Source organism: Brachyhypopomus gauderio, chromosome 2, assembly GCF_052324685.1.
Source record: "Brachyhypopomus gauderio isolate BG-103 chromosome 2, BGAUD_0.2, whole genome shotgun sequence".
NCBI lineage: Eukaryota > Metazoa > Chordata > Actinopteri > Gymnotiformes > Hypopomidae > Brachyhypopomus > Brachyhypopomus gauderio.
The window spans coordinates 25684015-25707921 of NC_135212.1; the positions used below are offsets into that span (position 1 = coordinate 25684015).

Here is a 23907-nt window from a genome sequence, read left to right on the forward strand (position 1 = left end):
AGTTATTTGCGACTGGTTTGCAATTCATCACAGGTCTACAGTTACTGGCAGTCTGATTATTGACAGTCGGTATATTAACATGCAAGGATTTAGAGGCTATTGAGTCAATTATTCCTACATGCTGAACCCTGAGAAAGAAAACTAATTTTGAATGAAGCACAAGTGTCACGTCTGCGACGAAGATGTAGTTTGTTCTGTTTTCCACAAGGGGTCGCAAATTCCCTGGTAAAGTGCTATAAAACTAGTATTGTCTTCCCGAAATTTTGCATCACCGTAGGTAAAATAAGAAAAGATAAAGAAAAGAGAATGCTGTATTAGGTCAGTTTTTGAACGTGAGCGGTAGAGCGATTTTCACAGCAGAGATGATGAAGACAGTGAGCTGATTAAAACTGTTTAATCCCGAGCGCGTGGTCCAGCCCTGCAGTGGCGCTTATTCCGCGCGGAGCGTTCAGCGAACAGCTCCCACATTTCCACTATCGCGTCACATAGAGAAGGACCGTGGAAGGTTTGGTTGACTCCCGGATTGGACAGATGTCTTATTCACGACTAAAAAAGGAACCAAATCTTTGGAAACCCAAATGGCTTCCTGTGTAAGGAGTGCACGAGAAGATTTTTACAGATTTCGTAATTGCAGACGGAAACTCCGCACCTGGCGCTCCTGGGAGCGTATAGGTGCGAGGACGGGTGGATGGCTATGGGAAACCAGGAGAGAAACGGGTGTGGGAGGCATGGTCGCTAAAAGACCGTTATTCGTTGGAATAGTGCTCCTTCTGCTGCAGAACACGCTTGCTTTCGGTGGTAAGGTCAATTGTGTTTTTTTTCGTGTTTCGTGTATCCTGTTTGAGAGACACATTTTTGTGTCTTTTAAAATTATCACTCACGATCAAAATCTGCCACATGGTCATCTCCGCTTTATGACGAAGTTGTAAAATAGCAAAACTCGACTGATTCGTATTTGGTGTAAGCACACCTAATCGTTATTTTAGGGGGAGAATTAGAGCAGGCCTCGGGGCACTTTGCTCTTGCAAGTTCTTTTGAGTTCTCCATATCCCACACGCTCTTGTGCTTATAGCACGTTCACGTCATACGCCGTCAGGATAAGTCTCGCGGGTTTATTCATATGGATGCTCCCCTCATTTCATTTTCATGCCTAAAGCATTTGCCCCTAAATCTTTATAATTTTTTACACGCAGCGCATATCGCGTCCTAGCCTAGTTATTGGCACGGCGTGGGAGTGCGCAAAGCGCGCGGAGAGGGCGCGAGCCTCTGTACCGTGTGGGCGCGTTGGTCTGCAGTTCTGCGCGAGGTTGCGGCACCTCCTTTGTTCTTGCAAGTTAGCCTCCCGGACGCGCTCGACTTTTCTAGTAGGACGTCTGTTTGGGGACCTTTCCATACATTAAGGCAATGACAAAAACATTCGTGTGGATATAAATTCAGCATCTGCTGGTTTTCTGTCTGAGTTGACGGGGAACTTTAACGCGCCTGATTCAGTTTAAGAGGGCCACAGGCGCATTTTAGAGCGAGGAAACTGAGACACTACTTGGTAGAGCTGTTAACTATTGTTAGTTTCCATACGACTGTTAAAATCATATGTGCTATATGAATGTAGAACGTCATGGAGGTAGTGCTGGTGTGTTCAGAACACGAGCTGTAGGGCACAGCAGAAATGGGTCACAGTACTGAGAAGGTGTTAAGACTAGCCAGATATGTGCTCAGGTGCTTAAATATCTCGCGAATGATTTGCTTAAAGTTTGTATTTTAACTTCTATTAGCTCCAACGATAGTAATTACCATAACATGATTGTCTATGGTCGGAGCTATAATGCTAAATCTTTCCAGGCGGTCAGTGGTTTCTAGTTTTACCCATAGCGACTTTGAGAGGATGGAGTGGTTATTTAGTGATGCTCTAATAACTGAAATGAGACTTGTTACTTATTGGCTGGAACAGAGGTACCAGCCTTTGAACGTTATAATCAATTTGTGAGTAGGTTTGCTATAAATTGAGGGCACAAAGCTCATTTCACGGAATCTACTGCCAGCTGCAGTGTATTCAGTTATCCTGAATTATATTATTATTCAGCAGAGTCCCACAACACTTTCACTAACCAGGTTTCACTGACTAGGTTTCTTCTTTAGAAGTTGTTCAGAGTGATTCTAATATCAGTAGAGCTCACCTGACTACTTTGTTAGATGTGCCTTGTGGAACTGTAGGAAGCTACAGCTATAATGTTAAAATTAAACCAATTCAATCTGGTTCAGCACAAAAAAAGTAGCTTTGGCAAGCATGTGAAATGGCCACATTTGTGCTTGCATGCTTTTCCTCTCTTGATTTAACACTGCAGAATTATTTCCTTGACTAACTGCATAGTGTCTTGCCTGCTAGACACAGCAGTTACTAGTCCAGCAGTGCAGAAGTCATCCTACTATCACTGATACTCTGAACAAAATTCCAGTTGCACCAGGGATGCTTAACAGATCATGTGACTGCATTCTCCTCAAGAAGGGAGCTGGGCAGGGTAACAGTGAGACACAAATCACATGGGGACCTTGATCAGCTGCAAACATTCAGGGTTCTTAGTGTGCCTCCCTCACTGGGATGCAGTGATCCATGCTGCTGCCTTGCCAGTAGATGATGGATGAATAAAGAGGTATATAGTGCAGTCTTTATCCTTACAGAGAGGATAAACTAAAAAAAGGTTAAAAAAGCAATATCATGGACTGCTATTTGTCTACTTAACCACACTCCCTTTCTGCTTAATTAAAGCCTTCAATTAGGTTACTGCTTAGATGATTAGTGGACAAAAACATTACATTTTGACTTTGCTTACTTAAGTGGCACTTAGTTTAAATATAAACACAACCATCTCATCTTTTGCAATAATCTCATGTTTTCTTGGTGTGATCATTGTTTTTATTCACATATCTAAATGTCTGCTCAGTATAATCCCTGCCATGCATTTAGATGGGTGAGTAAAGAGTTATTCAGGTCCAATATAGCCATAGTGAGACTTCTCTGTAGCATAACTAATAACAGTAATGGTTGAGAAAATGCTAGTGGAAGCAATATTAGCATGACCTTTAATTAGCATCTTCAACCATCTGCCCTGAATGAACCTTTGCTTTACACAACATCTATCCAGGAGCATCAGCGCATGCCAAGAGTGGGTGGTGGGAGAGTGCTGATCTAATGCACAACAGTATTTCCATACTGTTGGTTGGTTACAGAGCGCTTAGCACACTAAATTCCCTCAAATTGCCTTTGTGCCTTTGTTTAACGTCCATTAGTCACATTATCAGTTCACCCTGCCTTTAGTCACTTCCACACTGACTGGTCCCACACTGGCTGCTAGTCACAGCACTGCAGCACAAAACCTTGTGGTGTATTCTTCACCCTGCCTTTACATTAGCCCATGGCACTATTAAAGTGGTTTTTCTCATGAGTTGCTGCAGTCAGTAAGATATGATGTCAACATTAAAGCAAGGAGCTGTAAAAAAAAAAAAGTTCATGGGATTGGGGAACCTGCATATCTCAGTGCTGCACTGCAGGTCTTGTAAATGGTGGGACCAACCAGCAGCAGATTGATGTCCGACACAAATCCCTGGCTGCACATTTCTGCGGCGTGCTCTGCCTCCTTCTGCTGCCATCAACTCCCCACAGGCCGTTAACAAACAGCACACTGCTTTTTGCTCAGCCTCTGCTGCCATGGTAAATTAGGTGGTATTGGCCTGCCAACACTTTAGCTGAACGACACTTATCATTCCAGGTAGTTAGGCGCAAGGTGTAGCCCTTGAGCGCAAGGCTACATTCTGCGTATGTTCTTAGCCTTAACTTCAGACTTATTCATAATTTTATTACCAGGTTTATGATTAGCTGCACAGAACATACAATGCATAGCAGATTGGTCGTGCAGTAGAGGTTGTGTGATTGGAAATAGTAGTTGTAGGGAAAATGTGCTAATGTTTGGTCAATGATGAGGAAGTATCTGGGATGTTCTGTCAATTGAAGAGAAGGTGAGAGAGAATCAACGCACATACAAGACTTCGGGAGCCAATACGGAGCACTTTGTTGGATAAATTGGAGAGTTGACTCTGGGGATAGAGAGAGGAGATCTGTACACGCAAACGTGAGGGATCTTCAGAGATTAAAAATGCCTCCAAGACAGGGGAGAGAGTGTTTCTCTTGCTTTTCTCTCTGACAGGGACAAATTGTCATACTTTACCATAGACCATTATTTTAATAAATGGGATTGGCCACCGATGCTGGACTGACTCTCTGTTGTTTATGATAGGACTTGTGTAGCCTGCAACAGAACCTCTGTCTCCATTCAAAACTAAAGTGATTTTAAGGGGATGGGGGGAAGACCTGCATTCTGTTTCCTATCCGTAATCGCAGTTCAGTTAACAGAATATCTATGTCATTTTTTCACAATCTGTAATGTTGAAAGGCCCGAAAATTCATGTAACATCTTTAGCAGAATCTGATTTGCTATAGGAAGGGTTGTGTGTGTGGGTGGGTGTGTGTGTGTGTGGGTGGAAAGGACCTGTAAACACAAACCTTACTAATTCTCCAATTAGAAATTCACACTTAAAAAATATTGCAAGTCAATTAAAACAAATACAGTAAGTTTTTTTTTTGCTAACTTCAATTAAAATGTATTAAGTACTTAATGAACTAGATCTAGGCAATTGGTATTTTATTGGTCTTTGATATATTTTTACTATATCTGTCCCAGAGAAACAAGAAAGAAAGAGTTAAGAGTTAACTTAAGAGTTATTTATTTTAGTTATTTTTTCACTAACTCAGGTTTTCATTTATTTTTTATCATGACCAGCTGCTAGAACTGATCAAAAATTACACACGTGTGTGTAGAATGTTGTTTTTTTGGGTGACAGGAATTGTGACTTCACTACATTTACTGTTGTCCTGTTATTCTAAAAGTTATATAGAGTCAGGATGAGAAAAGCAAGTCACGTCATCTTGCATATAACAACTGGACAGTTCAATGATATGACCGTAAACCTGTTTTACACACTCTTACAATGTGTCTAATCCAGAAACTGGAGAAAGAATCTCTACATTTACAGACCCAGTGGTAGATGCTTTTATCCACAGTGACATTTATCAGTATATACCCTGCGATTCAAGCACATCTCCTGAGCATTGCTATCATTTTGCTCTACCAGCTTTATCAGCTGACCTACATATATAACTACACCTTGGAAACAGATGGAGTTAAACACAAATTGGGAGCATGTAAGATATCGTGAACATGTTTGACGCTCGGATCTCCATATACTGTGCAGACGGTTTTTGATGTCCATGCTGATTTTAAGTTAGACGCTTTAGCCTCGTATCCACACTGTGATGCCAGAGGGCATAGAGGCTCCTACAGCTATAAACGCCTACTCCCAACTAATTTGTTTGCCTTGTCCAGAGGCTGTACTCGCTGAATTAAAAATAATCAATATAACCTACAGATTCAGAAGAAATCCCAGGCGAGTAGTGCTCTTCAGAGCGTTGTAACTTTAGGAAGAAAAGGGTTATAAAATAAATAGCAATGTTTAAAACAGCCAAAGCATTCACAATGAAGAGGAAATGGATTCACTGAAAGTGAGTGATGATTCAGTGTGGTGGGTGCATAATATGCCTAAAATCGTTAAGAATGCAGATAGAGTACCACTTCCATAAGACGTAGCATGGATTTTAAGATCTGTTTGCATTACAATTGCTAGAATACAAAGTGCAGCTGAGATTCCTTCTCTTCTGTGCTGAATCGCGGTGATGTGCTCTGTATACTCCCACAAGTCCCTCGTGGATATTTATTGGATGGCTCTAAGGATGAAAACCTGCCCGGAATTCCTCACTGGAATCATGTAGTCAGTCTCAGTGTATCACACTGGTGGTTGCAGTTATAAATATGTATAAATATTTGCAAAAACGACAAAAAACATTTAAGGCCATTATACTGTATATAGTCATTAGAGTGTATTGTCATGATACAGGTTAAAGTGATTAATATTGTAATATCAATAAACCATTGAGCCTAAATGTTCTTGGCCCTTGGTTGCATCATTCAGACCATGACTGGACTAGCTTTTTAGGTCAGAAGTTAGCTAGCTCAAAAAAAAACCTGCAGTATCGTATCATATTGTAGTACTCAGCCAGAAATATGTCAGGCTCAGTGGGTCCTCAGGATGCCCAAACCGATGAGCTCGGTCGTGGTAAACTGACTTTTCAGGGGTATTTGGGAGGCTGTGGTCAGCTAGACACTTCCTGTGGACCAGGGCTTCTTGCAGTTTTTGTTGTCTTGTGCAGTGCACACTTGCGGTGTTATGCGTTTGCATTTGGTCTAGAGAACAGGAGGCTCATGGGGGAAAGGAGACAGAGTCCATCGGACCATGAAGTTTTAAATGAACAGTTGAGCAAGTCTCTTATTTCACCTTTTTGGCAGTGAGGGTGAACTATCGCTGAGCTGTAGGTCGATTGAGCAGGCCTGTGCCCCAGAACCTGGGCTGAGGGGCAGGGAGGGGCACAGTCGGAGAGACCATGAAACAATTAATTACATTTAAGAAATAAAAATGAAATGGCCATTTCTATGGATAAAACTGGAAAAGCAGCTTGCCATGCACATAAGATGCTGCAGAATGTGAGATTGTGCGCGCACACACACACACACACACACACACACACACACACACACACACACACATACACACACATTTCAACTCTCTAGAGAAATGCAAAAGTGTGTCAGTCCCCACTATGTGAAGAATGGGACGAAGGGACAGTGTGACCTTCCCTCTTCCTGGCACGTCTGGTATAAACCCCTGGCCTGCACCTGAATGTCTCCTCACACACACATGCACACACACTCTCTCTCTTCGTGTGTCATCACTACAACTGCTGCCCATTGTTCTATGCGCCCTGCATTCCAGAAAGCCCTAATGCGCACTCTCAGTAGAGTACACATTTATATAACCTCCCATGTCTTCTATTTAAGGAAAACTCGAGTGTGTGCTGTGGCAGAGCTGATTTTTACTGGATTCATTCTCAGGTCTCCTACACTCTTTGTCAATAGCTACATTTCCCGTTTCACTTTTACTCACTTGGCTCATCTGTGACACATCAGTGTATGGGGGGGGGGGGGGGGGGGGGGGGGACACAAGCTCTGCCCTTGTCTTTTTACTTCAGACAAATTAATGAATGTACTTTCCTTTTTTGATAAGCCACTTAAAGCTTACAAAATCTGCCATGAGGAGCTGAGAGGAGTCAGTCCGATTAGTTGCACACAGTCACCAAGGCTTGCGTTTTGGTAATGTCTTTATAATGGTATGGTTTAGATTAAAAACATGTAGTTTATGGGATTAGCAGGTCATGGACAATATGATGCAGGCTGTGTCTAGTGACCGGTCTTTAGGAGTCGCTTTGTCATGAACTACCCGTCTGAGCTCTGCCTATCACAGCATGAGTAGAACACAATGATGAGTTTTCACTGCCTTGCCTATATTAGTAAAAGCACAGCCACATTGAGAGGACTTCATAAAACCAAAAATACTGTTCACCTACTGGCTGTACTGTAAATAGAGTATTATTGAGTATTAATGGTACAGTACCATTACACAGTTCAGTTTAATTTCTGAAAGATGAGTCTTACACACAGAGTCAGCAATCGAACTTGTTACAACGGGAGGAGGCAGGCACGACGCGCAGGTACTTCATCATTTAACGTTTATTGTGCAGAACGAATAACAAAGTGCGGCGCGATTTGCGCAAGCACATCACACGGAACACTCACAAGGCACAAGCTTTAGACAAAGACAAGCACAAGACATTGCGCGAACGCACATTAAATAGGTGATTAACACATACCCTCGTGATAACGAGACAAGGCACAGGTGAGACTACGAACACGCTCACAGACGACCCACACCCACGGAACTACAAACATGGACATAACGGCACACAGACAACGCAGCGACATGCCCACAAGGAGGGGTCCGGAGCTGTCACCGTGACAGAGCCCTCCACCAGGGGCTCGCTACTTCCGGAGTGTCCCGCAAAGCTGGAAAGCCCAGAACCTACACCAACGGGCAGGTCCGGAGCCACCGGACCCACGAGCCCCCGAGAGCAGGAAACACCCTCCCTGGGAAGACAGGGGAAAATACATTAAACACCGGCATGTTTACAAACACACACACAGGTACATGGAACATAAGGGGCACAAGAGGGAAAAGGGGATTAGGGATAAAAAACGGGACTGACAAACACACAGGCACGAGCAGCCAGGAGATCGCTCTCCCGGCTTGCAGGAGCGCGGCCACCGGCGCAAACCCTCCCAGGGCTGCATGCGGAACCGGAGGCGCTGCTGGGCTGGCTTCGTTCTGGGGGCGTCCTGCTTCTTCCTGGGCGCTGGCGGAGGGTCTGCCTGACGCCGTTCACTGGCCAGGGTACAAGGTGCCTCTGCAGGCACCCCGAAACACATCCTCGGGCCACTGGTTTTGCCAGTGGTCTCTCACGCTCTCCGGGGCAGCGTCCTCCCATCCCTCAACGTCTCCATCTCTTCTTCCTCCTCCTCCGAGACTCCCGGGCTCTGGGACATTGCCTCCTCAGAGATGATGTAGGGCGAGCAGTCCATTCTGCTCACCTCAGAGCCCGAACGCGCCTCCTCCTCCGGTCTCTCTCTCTTCTCAGACCGTACGGTCACCTCTGACCGTACAGAGGAGGAAGAGCTAGCTACCTAGCACGCACACGGACGGAGGGGGCTGACGTCAAGCTCCTCTTCTCCGTAATACTCGGTCGGGGCCGAGTAAATGGACGGGGGAAGACTGACGTCTGAGTCTTCTCCATAATACTCGGTCAGGGCTGAGTAAACGGACGGGGGAGGTAGAGTCCTGCACCAGGTCGGGTACCCGCGGGCCGCAGGTACAGGCAAATAGGTTTTACACATACCGCAATTTTACGGGTGGGTATGCAGGCGAGTAAGTTAAATACGGGTGGGTATGCGGGCGGGTAATTTAAATACGGGTGGGTAGCACGTGAATAAGTGGTCATTTTTAGTAGGCTTTTATTTGCTTGGTAATGAACATAGTGTTAACTTTTGCCTGATTACAGCCTCCCGATCGTGGTCGCGAAGCTCAGGGGGAGCTTACTTATACCGTAGCTCCGTTGGCCAGAGCGGGTTGAACTTTACTCTTCACCCGTTCTGGGGTAATACCCAAACTTCAGTTCTTTTCCAGTGGAAACATAAGCAGAGGCTGGTTATAACGCAGTACCGGGCATTTATTGTAGCTTGCTTGGTGGTTACAAAGCTAAATGGGTGGTCGTGCTAGAACAAAGAAAAATGACGAGAGAGAACTTAGCGTGCTGCTCCCACCACAGCAGATAGGCAACTACTACCACTGTGAACCTATGTGATTTTATTTAGTTGTTATACTGGCATTTGTTCCCTCTCGTTTTGCATTGTGTTATGGCACCGGTTGGCTACATACATCTTCTTGCGTTTTACCAGTTGCTACTTTTGTTCCTGCACAGCAACCTTAGATTTTATTTTGTGTTGTACTGACGTTTTTTCAGAGGCGCATTGAAAAATAAAGTGCTCTATAGGAATACTTTCGATTTGTGTGATTTTTCACAGGCACGGGTGGGTAACGGGTCCGGGCGGGTATGGATTTAACATTGAAATAGCCACGGGTTCGCGGGTGGGTGGGTGCTGTACTCTGCGGATATGGGTGGGTGCGAGTCTCAAAAAACAGACCCGTGCAGGACTCTGGGGGGAGGACTGATGTCTGAGTCTTCTCCATAATACTCAGTAGGTGCCGAGTAAACGGACGGAGGGAGGCTGACGTCTTCACCCTCGCCCTCACTGTGGTGCTCTACAGGAGCGGCACCTGCAGAGGGCAGAGGGCTGACTTCCTCAGTCACAAGGGGAGCGGAGTGCTCTAACGGAGCAGAGCTGGCTTCTCTCTCCCTCTCTTCCTCCGAGTCTTCGGAAGGGGGAGGACTATCCTCTTCTCCAGACTCCCCACTCCCAAACTCGAACTTGAGGGGAGTGAAGGCCCACACACCTGTTCCCACTACGAACAGCCTAGTGTTGTCCTCCAGGTCTGCTGGGGGAAAGGACCCCTTCTTCACTAAGGCACGGTATCCCTCTCTACACGCCACCTCGAAGAAGACGTCCCTCTCCAACAACTCCTCTCGGGCATGTGCAGGGTGGGAGGAATGGCAACGTTTGCCCTTCTTTTTTCCCTTCTTTGCCCGAGAAGAGTATCCCGGCATCTTGTCGGCTCGTCTTTATGTTACAGTGGGAGTAGGCAGGCACGACGCGTGGGTACTTCAACATTTAACGTTTATTGTGCAGAACAAATAACAAAGTGCGGTGCGGTTTGCGCAAGCACATCACATGGAACACTCACAAGGCACGAGCTTTAGACAAAGACGAGCACAAGACATTGCGCGAACGCACATTAAATAGGTAATTAACACATACCCGAGACGTGGCACAGGTGAGACTATGAACACGCTCACAGACGACCCACACCCACGGAACTACAAACATGGACATAACGGCACGCAGACAACGCAGCGACACGCCTACAAAGAGGGGTCTGAAGGTGTCACCGTGACAGAACTAAGTCGCTATTCACTGTAAATTCTGCAAATGAAATGGAACTTTGAAATTTAATTGTGGTTGATTAAGAGACAAGTCAAGAAATGTTTAATGATTTCATCTTGTTTCACTGAAACAAGCTATGTTTTTAAGTCAGTAATTAGAAACTGAGAATATTTACATTATTGATTTATCTGAATTAATATTCATTTCCTCTCCCTAACATAACTCTTATTCTGAGCTATAAAAGTACAGTATTACTGCCTCACTATTACAGCTTTTAAACATATCCCAGCATTTGGAGAGCTGAGGTCGACAGACTCTCTGAACACACTTAAAATGGACGCTAGCTAAGAATGTGGCCAAAGCATAATTAAGCAAGCTTAGCATCAATACTGGACTTGAGGTTTAAATTTCAGGACCTTGATTGGAGCGTCACGAGAGGCAGCATGTTCAGCTGCAATGCATGCTGGGAAGTCAGTGCAGGGGACCAAGGGAGGACTCTGCCAAGTCGAGGGGATTGTGTAGGGATTCACAGGCCTTTTATTGGCAAAATGATTAGGTATCAAACAGTGAAAGGTGTGATATCTCATAATCTGATTGCCACTGTTATGATATGTAATGATATTTAGGCATCTGTATGTTAATGTGTTTGAGAATTAATAATTGTCTTATTTTTCTGTCACTGTACAGGTTGGATATGCCTCTTTATGTAGTTGTTAGAGTGTAATTCCCCCTTGCTGCCCCACCCCTCCTTTAGGGAGCAGGGCATGTTGTAGCTGGGTGGACAGGGTTACGGGTCAACAGAACTACTACATGTTCCGTCCTCTGTGATTTGTCTTTGTAATAAATCCTACACTCAAATGATTTTTGACATTTATGTGACTAGGGAGGGAGGGAGGGAGAGAGAGAGAGAAATGAAATGAATGGAACTGAATATACATGAATATAGGCCCCTAGGTTGTAAGAACACGCACAGATATATATATATATATATATATATATATATATATATATATATATATATATATATATGGTGAGAAAGGGAGTGTATTATCAGAGGGCCTGGAGTAAAAAAAATGACACACAGTAAATGTTGGTGTTCTTAATCTGCAAATATTTTTGCATTACTGTGCTGCTTTGCTGAATGCAGATTAGTTTTGCTGAATGCAAATTAGCTTTGCTGAATTCAAATAAGCTTTGCTGAATTCAGAAGACACAGTGTATGTTATAATGTTTTTAAAAGTATGCAGTTAAATGCTCTATATGCTTGATTGCATTGTTATTTGACCATAATTATTTGAACAGTTCTGCTTCTCTTTTGCTGAGCTGTGCCTAGTCCCAAGTGTATTTGCCTTAGTAACTTGTGCATTAAAGGACAAGCTTGCAAATCCTTATAAATTAAACATAGTGACTCCAACATTCTGTTGCGGATGTCAAAGACATGTGTGCAGACTGTCAAGAGAGAAGGCTGTTTGAAAGCATGCAAACCCCCTTCCCAGACCTCCTGTATTGAACCTTCCTTCTTTGAGGTGACACTGGTGTCATTCTCTCATTCTATGTAAAAGCGGTTTGGAGATCATTTCTTGTTAATTACAGCCAACGTGTATGAGGTGTGTGGTAGCATGTGGTGTCCTTCATCTAATATGAGGACGTAATGTGCTTCATGTGTCTTCGGGTACTTCTAAAACCATTCTAGAGCTGTGAAGAACAAAAATGTTAGGTGTATAGTTCAGTGAATGATTTTAGGAGATTGAATTCTGCCACTCTCTTTAAAGAAGCTCTTTAGTGTTCCTGAATGCATAATTGGGAAATTATAGCTTCTTCTGAATGTGTATGAACTGAAATTTTGCATTGAGAAAATTAAACATGCCCAGAATAGCCATCAGAATCTTTCTTCTCCCATAGATGACTCATCAAACTATGAAGCATCAGGCTCAGCAGGATTATCTATGGATCGTGTGACCCTGGCCACCTCACCTCATCAGCTGGCTGGCCTGCCAATAACTGATGAGGATCCTGTATCAGTCATCCAGTCAGACCCAACCAATTTATCAAAGAGTGTCAGAGAACAGCCAGCATTCACCTCCATTCTGAGTGCAGTGGCCAGCCCAGCTGTAAAACAACAGAGTTCTGCTCTGGAGAGCGCTGGAAGGAGCGAAAGTGGAACAAATCAGTCGTACTCAAATGGTCCTAATCAGAGAGTGGAACCGTCCTTTATGTCTCCGTCAACCTCTGCTGCCGAGCACGTTAGCAACCAGTCCTCTGTCTCAGGTTTGGTATACAACATGCATGTATCTAGTAGCTTTGTTCAGTGGAAACAACCATTTCGTCCTGCACCTCCAGTCACAGTTGATAGTCTCATCAACTGTAGTGAGCACACGCATCTTCAATCTCATCCTCTTTATCATCGTCATGACCATCACCATCATCAACCCCATAATCTGCAAACTCTAAATGTCAGAGAGGGATAACTGGACACGAATGATATGCATCTGTTTTCATGACATATGGCATCAAAGAAGACAATCAAAGCAGTGAATCCCAATCCAACAATCACTGCAGGTTTTGACCAGACGCAACAGAAACTTATACAACTTTTATAAAAGTTTCTTTTCCACTGTGTGTCATCATAATTATGTGTCTGTTGTTGTCACTGAACATCTCCCTTTGCTGTTTGTCTGACGGGATCCGGCCCTTCAATGAAAAAAAGTTATGCAGTACATTATAACCCAAGTAGGTCGGTTGAGTTTAAACCCACCAGAGCTGTGGTTGGTCATGAAAAACCCACTAGCATTGTTCCATTACCTTCTGTCCCATAGCATATATATGGAGTCAGATGCCAAATGCGAGTGAACAGTAGCATGTTTCCCCAGGCCTTGACCAGGAGGGCTGAGATGCAGCAGGTTCACACTGAGTCAGCAACTCTGTCCGCTACAGCACTTCCTCACTCACCCAGCTGTGCCACCACTTCCATTTATTCAAGTTTATTTTCCATCAGTGAAAGGCAGGTAGTGCCTGCCCTGTACATAACTGCACCTGCTAATTCAAAAGCATCATGAACTGCTATGGCCATTTGACATCATCAGGTTTGGCTGCATCTTAAGATCCCTGCCTATCCAGGTCAATGCCTGAGTCCAGCTGATTCATACTCCATTAGCAGCAGTAATTCTTTGGTGAGAACATATCTTGCCATACATTTGCAATGGCAAGAGAGCAATAAACTACCTAGAGCTTCTGGTATTAGCTCATTTTGGAAGTGGGCATGAAAACCTTTGATTCTTGAGTTTTTTTTTTATCCAGGCTCCCTTCTGCCAGTCCAATTCATTACTCAAACTGAAGAATGCAAAATTGCAAAAAGTTGTATATGTATTTGGCTTTGTCAGATTTAAAAGCTTTAATATTCTGATATAAAAGCTTTAACACTGTGAACATAGTAAAGGTTCTTCGGAAAATGTCACCAATGCATATCCCCAAAAGAAACATACTGTATGCTCCAGTTCAGATGATGAGATTTGATAATTCTCCAGACAGACATGTCTTCACCCATCAAGAAAATTACCCTCTAGACTTCAGCTCAAATGCAATCATCCCTGGAGATAGGACTTTTCTTTCATTTTGTATGTCTTTGGTTCAACAACTATCAGCTGGATATACACCATCATCACCAGATGCTACTGCATCTTCTAAAACCGATAAACTGGGGTTAGAAAATCAAAACCATACCCCAATATTTTCTGACAAAGACAAGCATTCAGAACCATATAGTATCAATTTAACTATGTTTAACCATAAACCACATAATACCACAATCTCTAAAAGATAATATCCAGCCTTAAGGTGGAGTGTGGCCCAACTCTGATGCACTAATGTAGAGATATAATAGTGCTCTATTCACCAGAAGCACTTTATTTAGGTATCAAAACAAGGATATCAAAAGGCTGATGATCAGTTTGTTGCTGAAACCAAGTCTCTTACATTCCCCTCAAAAATGTATCTGGCCTCAGCATAGAGGTTCAGAAACCAACACCAATTAATCCAAGTGCCAGTTCCATTGTTAGAGAGAAATGACTGGAAATGAATGAAATCTCTCTGTCTTTTTCGACAAGTTACATCAAAGAAGACAATCAAAGCACTGAATCCCAATCCACCAATCACTGGTGGTTTTGACCAGACACAACAGCTCATAACTGTTATGTTTTTAGAAGTAGGGGACTCAAGTGGGAGGGAACTGAGGGCAAAATCCAGTCAAGCCTTTTCTAGACATTCATTTAAGTTATTCAGTGGAGAGCAATGCTGGTACAAGTGTTACTACACCATTGGCAATATCTGATGCAATACATTTCCTAAAGATTAAGAAATCAGCTTTATAAAACTTCAGATATATCAAGAACAAGAAGTTGAAGTTTGAAGACAAAAGGAGCCAAAACAGGTAGCTGAGATGTCACAACACACCAGCAAAACCTGCACACCATAGGAACACTGGAACGAACATAGGCAAAGGAATCGAGCAGAGCATGAAAATATGAGACAATGGGATGAAGAAATGCAAGTAACATGTTTCAAATGTGGACAAATTGGACACCGGACAAGAGAATTCCCAAGAGTAAATTCCCCCCAACTAGAATACATTCCTAGAACTCATAGCTTGTGAAAAACAAAGAGATTGTGATCCATGTATAAATTGGAAAACACAACAATAGAGCATTACTGAATACAGGTGCCAGAGAAATGCTAAAAATCGTGCATTGTCTGCCAAACCCTCAGTAGAGACAGAACACCCAAGTCAAGGTGAGATGCATACATCGAGATGCAAGGCAAACAGTCGGAACAATAGGAACAAATAATTGTCCCAAAAACATTGAAAAACTAAATTCTGAAACTTGGACAAACCAGATCTTGGATCCATGGGATAAACACTGATGCTAGAAAGAATATCAAGAAAGTTTTACTGGCTACACCAATTCAGTGATGTAGCCAAGCATTGCAGAGAAACCCCAACCTATCTGCGAACAGCATCAAAGAAGAAAAGAGACAAAGTCCAGTTATAAACATGTTGGTGATTAAATACCATCATGAATAGTGATGGATATAATAGGACCTCTACCAAGAACATGGTGGAAAATACGCTATCCTTGTCATCTATGACCACCATGAAATTAGGAAATAAAGGAATACTAAAATAAATCCGCCCAGGAACAGACTGGAATGTATGGTTACCATGTCTGCTGTTCGTGTACAGAGAGGTTTATCCACAGGCTTTTTCCCATTCCAGCTTCTCTATGGTAGAGTGGTAAGAGACCCCCTCTTACCAGTCTGGGAAATGGATGAAAAGTCTGAGACAACATGAAGGAACAGTTTACGGAGAAAGGAAAACACAGAAAGAGTCCAGGGCGATCAAAAAAGATGGCATGTTAATGGAACAGGGCAAACAACCTAAATTGTTAATGTCTGATCAAAAGCCAAAAGGTGCACACAGTTTACATTAACATGCTTAGATTGTGGCTTCATATGGTGGATGTTGCGGAAGACAGAGGTGATCGATGCTTCCCAGTAACTAACAAAATGAATATCATATCTCTCACACAAACCACATAAATGGGTAAAGATGTAAATACCAGAGGGACTGTTCAGGGAAAATCCAGGATGAAGTGAATTGATCCATCACATAGTCTTTCTGAACAATACCCAACTGATGAGGCAAACCAGATGCAGTACCAGTACAAAGTTCCTGGCAACCCTGGACATGTACAAAGACTATTGACAAAATCTCACTAAGCCAGGAAGTTAGCAAATTGTCTGCTTTCAGGCATGAATGTAACAGCAGCCTGCGTCAATGACATAATCATACCTCACAGCACATCATTGGAAGAGTGTCTGATGCACATAAGTACTGACTTATAAAGGAAGCAGGACTCTTCACCTGACCAAATGCAACATAGTGAAGACATCTCATACAAATACAGATATGACATCTCCTAGCTAGGCTACATTCTCAGAAACGGAGTAGTAGGACAACCACAGATGGATAAAGTGGACACCATCACAAGCATTCCATTATCTATAACAAAATGAAGAGTGAGAGTGTTCCTCAGGCTGGTTGGAACATATATACATTATTCCAAATTTCTCTGAGAGAACTGCAGTATTAACAGAACTTCAGTGAAAGGACAAACCTCAAAGGGTAAAAAGGACAGCTGAATATGAACAAGCATTTCAGAATATAAAAATGTATTTATTTACCTCAACAATATGAAACAGACTGGAACAAATCATTTGGTGTACAGACAGATGCATCAGGGACCAGACTGTGAGTTGTTCTTCTACAGGAAGTGGAGGCGCATCAGCAACCTTTCATTTATGTTAGCAAGACATTATTCCCAAAAGAGAGAAACTATTCCACAAAACCCCACTGGCAATGAAATGGACACTGAACACAATGAAATACCACTATCAGAAAAGACGTCCTGCTCAATCACTATGATGGATAGCCAGGATGAAGGACACCAACGCATGTATCACAACCTGGTACCTGACCTAGCCATTCAGATTTCAGGCACATTATAAGAAAAGCACCCAGAACATTCCTGCTGACATTCTACCATGACTCAGGAGAGCTCTGACAATCAGAAGGGGTGTGTGAATATATCAGGTCTGATACGTCACCAGCCTAAAGGAGAATATAAGAAAAATATATTTTCATGAACAGGAAACCATACTTTTCTATCACATTGCAGGAGGAGCAACCAGGATCTCCTAGCAACAGTGTATAGTTGGAAAATACCATACAACAGAGGATAGGGTAATTCCTAAAGCTAAGTTAAACTAAAAAGAACTAAAAAACTGTTGCTGATGACTACTGATGTATATTGCAGTTGAATCTTTGCTACTTCAGGTTAAAGTAATGGGCTGTATATTTAGATTATCAGTGTTTATTGACAAAGAACCTGCTAGAGGATGAAACTCTGTAAACGCTGAGGGATTAGTCAATGCCTTTGTTAAATGCATCTGTTAGTAAAAATAAACATCTTCAAAAGAATCTGCTGGTCCACTTGCTTTGACCCTTGGGCACCTCTATGTCATTTAATACTGCAAGAAAACACAACGCAGTTCCAGAGCCCAAGTGGTATCTGCTGTTATTTTATTAGGGAAAGGCCTTTTACTTTTAAGACTATCTGCATTGTCACCCACCACGATACATTAGTATCACAAGTCAAGAATATGATTAAGGTAACCTCTCTGCCTTTTTGTACCATTACCATCATTAATAATAATGATCATCTAAATCATAAGCATCTTATTATTATTGTTGTTAATAATTAACTTTAAAATGAACACCATTTCGGTATGATCCTATGACAAATGCCATCTGTATTAATATCACCTTTGACATGGTCAGTGATATTGTTAGAAGTGAATAAACCTGGTATTGTTGTTTCAGAGGAGTCTACGCTGGATGAGTGGGTTTCTGAGCTGCTGTCCTCTGTCGTTACATCTAGGGAGACTGGGCTACATTCAGAAGGGAATGACTCTCATGTACCTCACCCCAAAATGAGAATTACTACATTACCCAGCAAAAAATTTAATACATCCACCGCAATAGAACCAGCTAGCCAGGATCTAGCAGCTAGCGATCCTCAGCTCACCACTGTCACAACTGTGGCAACTATTACAACCACTACTCCCTCTCCAGTGAGCACAACCACCCAGCTGACTAGCACAACTCGATTCATCAGCCCTAAACCCACTACCACTACAACTACCACAGCAGCACCTAAGGTTCTGAGGACTAAGGCACCTGCCCTGTTCCCTGCATGGGCTGCAGCAACCCAGGTTGCCAGGGCCACTCCACCCCGAGGCCTTGCAGGTGCCCATGCCACCACCTCCACCACCACCTCCACCACTACCTCCACCACTCGAACCCCACTCAGCTGCAACGTCACTGACAGAATGTGGGTCAAGACAGGTGAGATGGCTGTGAACTCAATTTGCTTGAAGAACGCTCTCTTGTGAACTGTGGAAGTATTATTTTCTTCTCATTTGTAATATGAAAGAATTGGTAATTGTTTTGCCCTTGGTATTTAAAGATGTTACATTTTTGCCTTTTGAAGGTAAAAATTCCTCTCAATCTTAATCTTAAACTCCCTACCGCAGTTCTGTCCGTCCACGCACGGAGGTACCGCCTGGACAGCATTCTGAAGCAGAACCTGTTGAGGGGTCTCACACAAGCGACGGGGAAGGCCATGAACATCCGCAACATCTATGTACAGGTCAGCTTACGCTCTCCCCATCATGATATACACATCTCTAAGCCTTTGTGCCCAGGTACAGTGGCTTCCAATGAATGAGGTTTGCAGTGTAAAGAGCTTCATCAGAGATAACCTGCTTGAAATACTGAAAGGGACAGAGAATAATCAGAGAATGTTCTAAGAGGCTTGAGCATGTCAACATGACGGCTGACCAGAGACAAACTGAAAGGGGGTGGTTTGGAGTTTTCCATTAACACTACTGTAATTGAATTTGGATTTGAAGACCTTTGGATTTTTGTGCTGAGAATGAAGGTAATAGGAGAAGCCAACTGACAGACAGGAAGGTGAGGAAATGGTAAGAAGTATTTGACTACTATCAAGTTTATGTCTTTGTGTCTACGCTAATTTCATTGTCACATGGCTTAGAGCAAAGAAAGATGTTTCTGAAGTGAATTGAAAAGTTTTGAGTTTAATTGGAAGAGCAAAGAGGGACTAGAACAGATTTAATAACAAATGTAGACAAAAGAGCTTAATGATCACAAACGAGCTTTCTTGGTCTTGCTGGAGCAGGGGGAAATGCTGAAGCTTAATTCTGCAGTGATCTTCTGCACAGAGGGAAATAAGGGCAAACTCCAAGGCTGAATGAAACATAATCCCTCAATGACACCTGCTTATGGCGGGAGCATCGGGTCCACTGGCCAACACAGCAGACATGGGCAGAACGCCAGCTCACATCTCATACAAGATATCACACTTGTGAAGGAAACTCTCTCTCTCTCTCTCTCTCTCTCTCTCTCTCTCTTTCTCTCTCTCTCTCTTTTTCTCTCTCTCTCACTCTCTCTCTCTCTCTCACACACACACAGGCACGCACACACACACACACACACACACACACACACACACACACACACACACACACACACACACACACACACACACACACACACATTAATTTCAAGGATACTTACAAGGAGAGAGAAGGTAGTTGAGGCAAAGGGAATTACATTACCAGATGCAAACATAACAGATATTGAGGGAGCTACTAGTACCTTGGAATCCCACAAGCAAATGGGAACCAAGAACAGGCCACAAGGAAAGGAGTTACAGCCAGGTACCTGGGATCTGAGGAAAAGAACGAGTGAGGTTAGTCCTTAGATGTCAGCTCAATGATCTGGAGCAAGATCTGGAGATCTGGGCTATCAGCACCTACCAGTAAACGGATACCCCACTGGCATCATAAGCTGGCCAATGGAGAAGATCAAGGCCACTGATACCCACACAAGGAAGCTCCTTTACAGTGCATGAAGGGTTTCATCCCAAAGTGGAAGGAGCAGGACAGGAGACTAGTCAGCATCAGAGCTACAATCCAGGATGAAACAAGATCCAGGAGATCAGGAAGATGGCCCTAAGTGATGAAGTCCTTAGTGAGTACCTCAGACAGCAGAAACCTGAGAAGGATGGGAATGAGGAGGAGCAGGAATCATCGAGGGAGGATAAACCCCTTCATGTTATGTACCATAGGCAAATAATGTAAGGGCTTGATATGGAAAAATACTACCATGGGTTACTAACATTTTGTTATCCCCCCTGAATGATGAAGTAGAGCTGCGGAGTGTTGGAGCAGTATACATACATACTACATACATATTACATACATACTACATACTACAAGTATTGAATGCTACAATCATTTCACTTCTAACTGTTCACATGTCCCTCTTCTTCCGTCCTTGTACACATGCATTCCTTTATCTCAGTGGTACATGAAAGAACTCCATGCACTGTGTCTCTTGTATTTGAACAAGAAAATTCTGCCTCAGAAAGACAGATCTTGTCAGTAAATTATGTGGCCAGTTTTCTTCAATAGATCAGTTTCACACCACATTTCCAGCTCACGAAAGTATTTACTAGTCACATTGTTAAAGTTCATGTCTTTGCTTGTCTCAGGTGTCTTCTGATGCTTTTTATTGACCGATTACCACTCTCTGCTCCCGCAGATCGAAACTCTGTCTATGGCGTCCAACATGACTGTGGCTTACTCTGTGGCTCATGGGGATAAAGTTTACACTCCCTCAGTGGTAGTGGAGGCGCTGAGTGCCTATGGCCTGGAGAGAATGGTGGCAGATATACGACAGTTTGTGCCCCAGGTGCAGGCGGTGCATATCCCAGCAGCCCCCTGGAGACCCAGACCTGCTGTTTCACTGATGCTGAAGACAGGTCAGACACAGAATGGGTTACTGTGTTTATATGTGCTAACACCTCGGTTTACTGCCAATTAAATGACTTGGTGAACAAATCACGTATGTTCATCCTCTCTTGTGTATGCTGGGAAAGTGTTTGTCTCTGTGTTGTCACTGAACAGCTAAATACTTACTCATACATGTGTGTTTGTGTGTGTGTGTGTCTGCTTGTGTTATGAATGCACATGTGTGCGTGCAGTCCTGAGGTTCGTAGGGCCAGGAGATGACGTGCGTTCATGCAGCTTTGCTCAGATGATGGAGGAGAGGCTGCAGAATGCCTTCGCAGAGGCTGAGGTCAAAGGGCAGGGTCCTCACAGCAAGCTACGTGTCCAGGTGCAGCGCCTTCCCACATATACTCGCTGCAACTGGCCAGGCCATTGCATCACGCTCATCTATCATTTTCAAGGTTCTAAATAATTTGTTTGCAGTAAAAAATGAATTATAATGGTGTTCGGTTTATTCTGTCATACATAATTGCATGTATTTCTTTTTACGTTGGTTGCACCTGCAGTCTGACACGTGCTGTCCCTCTTCTCAGATCCTGAGTGTGACACAGTCAGCTGACTCCCCCACTGTCTCCCTCATATATGTTGTGCATAACGGGTCTGTGGCGCTCAACGGCACCGAGGCCTGTAATGTCCTGGGCCGCCTGACTGCCGAGCTCGTGGGATACTTTCTGTTTTACCCCCCACTCATAACCGCCGAGCGTAAGTACCCCCCCAGCAGCAACCCAAACTGTGTTACTGTTCAACATGTCCAATATTCATCCTCGCACCTTTCTGTACAAGACAAGACAACCTTGATAAGGAGTTGAGGAATCCCAGGACAATGTATAGTCCACCCCCCCACCTCCTCTCGGCTGTGTTTTGGGCTATTTTTAGAAGGCTTAGCTTGGTTCATGTTTCAGTACAAGGTGAAGGGGAACTCGTCTGACTTCTCATTTGAAACAGGAAGAGTGAGTGTCGTATGTTTAGGGGCCTGTACCAGCCAAGTGGCTGGATGAACTGCACAAAACTTCCTGTCATGCAGTTAGGAGGTCTGCTCCCCACCCTGATGAACATGTACCTGGAATTTGGGAATAAATTCAATTAGAATAAGCCTGTGGCACCATTTAAATGCAGAAGATGAAATTAAAATATAATGTAATTCAGACATTCAGATGTTTACAGATGCGTGTTTTGTGTTGTATTCTGCAAGAAAGTAATATATAGAACATATATAAATTAAAACTGTCACGTTGAGGACCCCGGCCCCTCCCTTTTGGGCGTGTGTTTACGTTGTCCACGTGCATCGTCTGCGTCTGTGGAACTACGTGGTTATGTTTATGTCATGTGATAATCAGTCTCACCTGTGACTCGTCTCGTAATCATGCGGGGCTAATGTGGTTTGTCTATTTAATGTGCGCTCGCGCAGTGTCCTGTGCTCGTCGTTGTCTAATGTTTACACGTTCTGTGTTCAGGTATATGTTCCTCGTGCGCTATATTGCGCAATCTCTGTTTAAAATTAAAAGTGACATCAGTCAAAAGGAGGATTTGTGTCTCGTCCTTCCCTGCTCCGCCGCGCGTCACAGAACGACGAGCCGACAAGAGCCACCAAAATCATGCCTGGCTACGCCACCCGGCTGAAGAAGGCACATCGCTCCAGTAAGCGGCATCACCGCGCTTCGTCCTCCCCCCCGCGCTGCGACTCCACACCAACTCTGGCGCAGCTGAAGCGGGACCCAGAGTGCGCCTACCTGCTGTGCGCGGCTCGGGAGACCTCCATACCAGAGTTGGCGGAGGAGTACCGCAAGACGGCGGCGCGGGTGTGGCAGCAGAGACATCCCTCGCCTTCCCGGGAGCTCTCGCCCATATGGGTTAGCGTCCCCGAGCTCTATGGGACAGGGACGACACCAGAGGGCGAGCTTGAGGAGGACACCTCCCCGCACCACGAGACCACGCCCACGCTGGAACAGCTGGAGCAGGACCCAGTGTGCGCCGCTCAGCTAGCCGCAGCTCGTGAGAGCCCGGACCCCGTGAGGAGGGACTTGTTCCGTGAGGGCGCGGTAAGGATTTGGAGACAATTACACCCGTCTCCTTCCCGTGCCCTCTCGCCGCTGAGGGTGGGCTCCTGCGTTATAGGTGCCACGAGTCCACCTCAGAGAGCGAGTTCGGGTCGGAGGACTCTGAGGAGGAGCAGGGAGAAGAAGAGGTGGGCTACCCCCCGTCAATATGTGATTCCTCCACCGTCGACTACGGTGGGGAGGAGGAGGAAGCCTACCCCCCATCGGTGAGCGATGCTTCCTCCGTGGACTGCGGTGAGGAGGAGGAGGAGGAGTCAGAGGAAGAGGACTACCTCCCTCCACCCGTAGGTCCCTCTCCCACCGTAGAGGAAGGTGAGGAGGAGGAGCAGGACGAAGAAGAGGAGGACTACCCTCTGTCGGAGTGCTCCACGCTCACCACGGACTACAGTGAGGTGGAGGGAGACTCCTACACGGGGGAGGAGGACAGTCCGCCCCCCTCAGAGAGATCTTTTGGGACTGTTAAAGGGAGTCCACCCTCCGATCGCTCCGGAGGAGAGAGGATGGACTGCTCCCGGGGTGGCAGCTCGGAGCAGTCCATGGAGTGGAGCCGGAGAGAAGAGGAGGAAATGGAGACAGAAGGGGATCTCCCACGCGGCCCGCTCGGGGCGTCTGCCAGCCGCGCTGCACCTGGCACGTCCGCCAGCCACGCTGCACCCAGCGGAGGGTCCGCCGCGAAGACTGGAGGAGGACCGTCCCCCGCAGCGCCTGCAGCTCCCGAGGGCGGGCACCTCCCAGACGCAGGACTGAGC

The 23907-nt window shown here is 44.6% G+C and overlaps 1 protein-coding gene across 8 annotated transcripts in view; it reads left to right on the forward strand.

Annotated features, from left to right (window-relative positions):
* Positions 1-303: 303 nt before the first annotated feature.
* kiaa1549lb (KIAA1549-like b) overlaps positions 304-23907 on the forward strand; it is a 54569-nt gene continuing 30965 nt past the window's right edge. For 3 of the 8 annotated variants that reach the window (XR_013125590.1, XM_076992507.1, XM_076992508.1), the window contains exons 1-7: positions 304-798; positions 12516-12881; positions 18049-18573; positions 18762-18877; positions 20854-21073; positions 21296-21429; positions 21635-21803. Coding sequence is in view for 7 of the 8 variants with exons in the window: in XM_076992507.1 (XP_076848622.1) it covers positions 579-798; positions 12516-12881; positions 18049-18573; positions 18762-18877; positions 20854-21073; positions 21296-21429; positions 21635-21803 (1750 nt within the window). In the remaining variant the exon portion in view is untranslated. Of the gene's footprint in view, positions 799-12515; positions 12882-18048; positions 18574-18761; positions 18878-20853; positions 21074-21295; positions 21430-21634; positions 21804-23907 lie in introns of those variants that run through there. The other 5 variants (XM_076992491.1, XM_076992504.1, XM_076992505.1 and 2 more) reach the window with 3 other exon arrangements.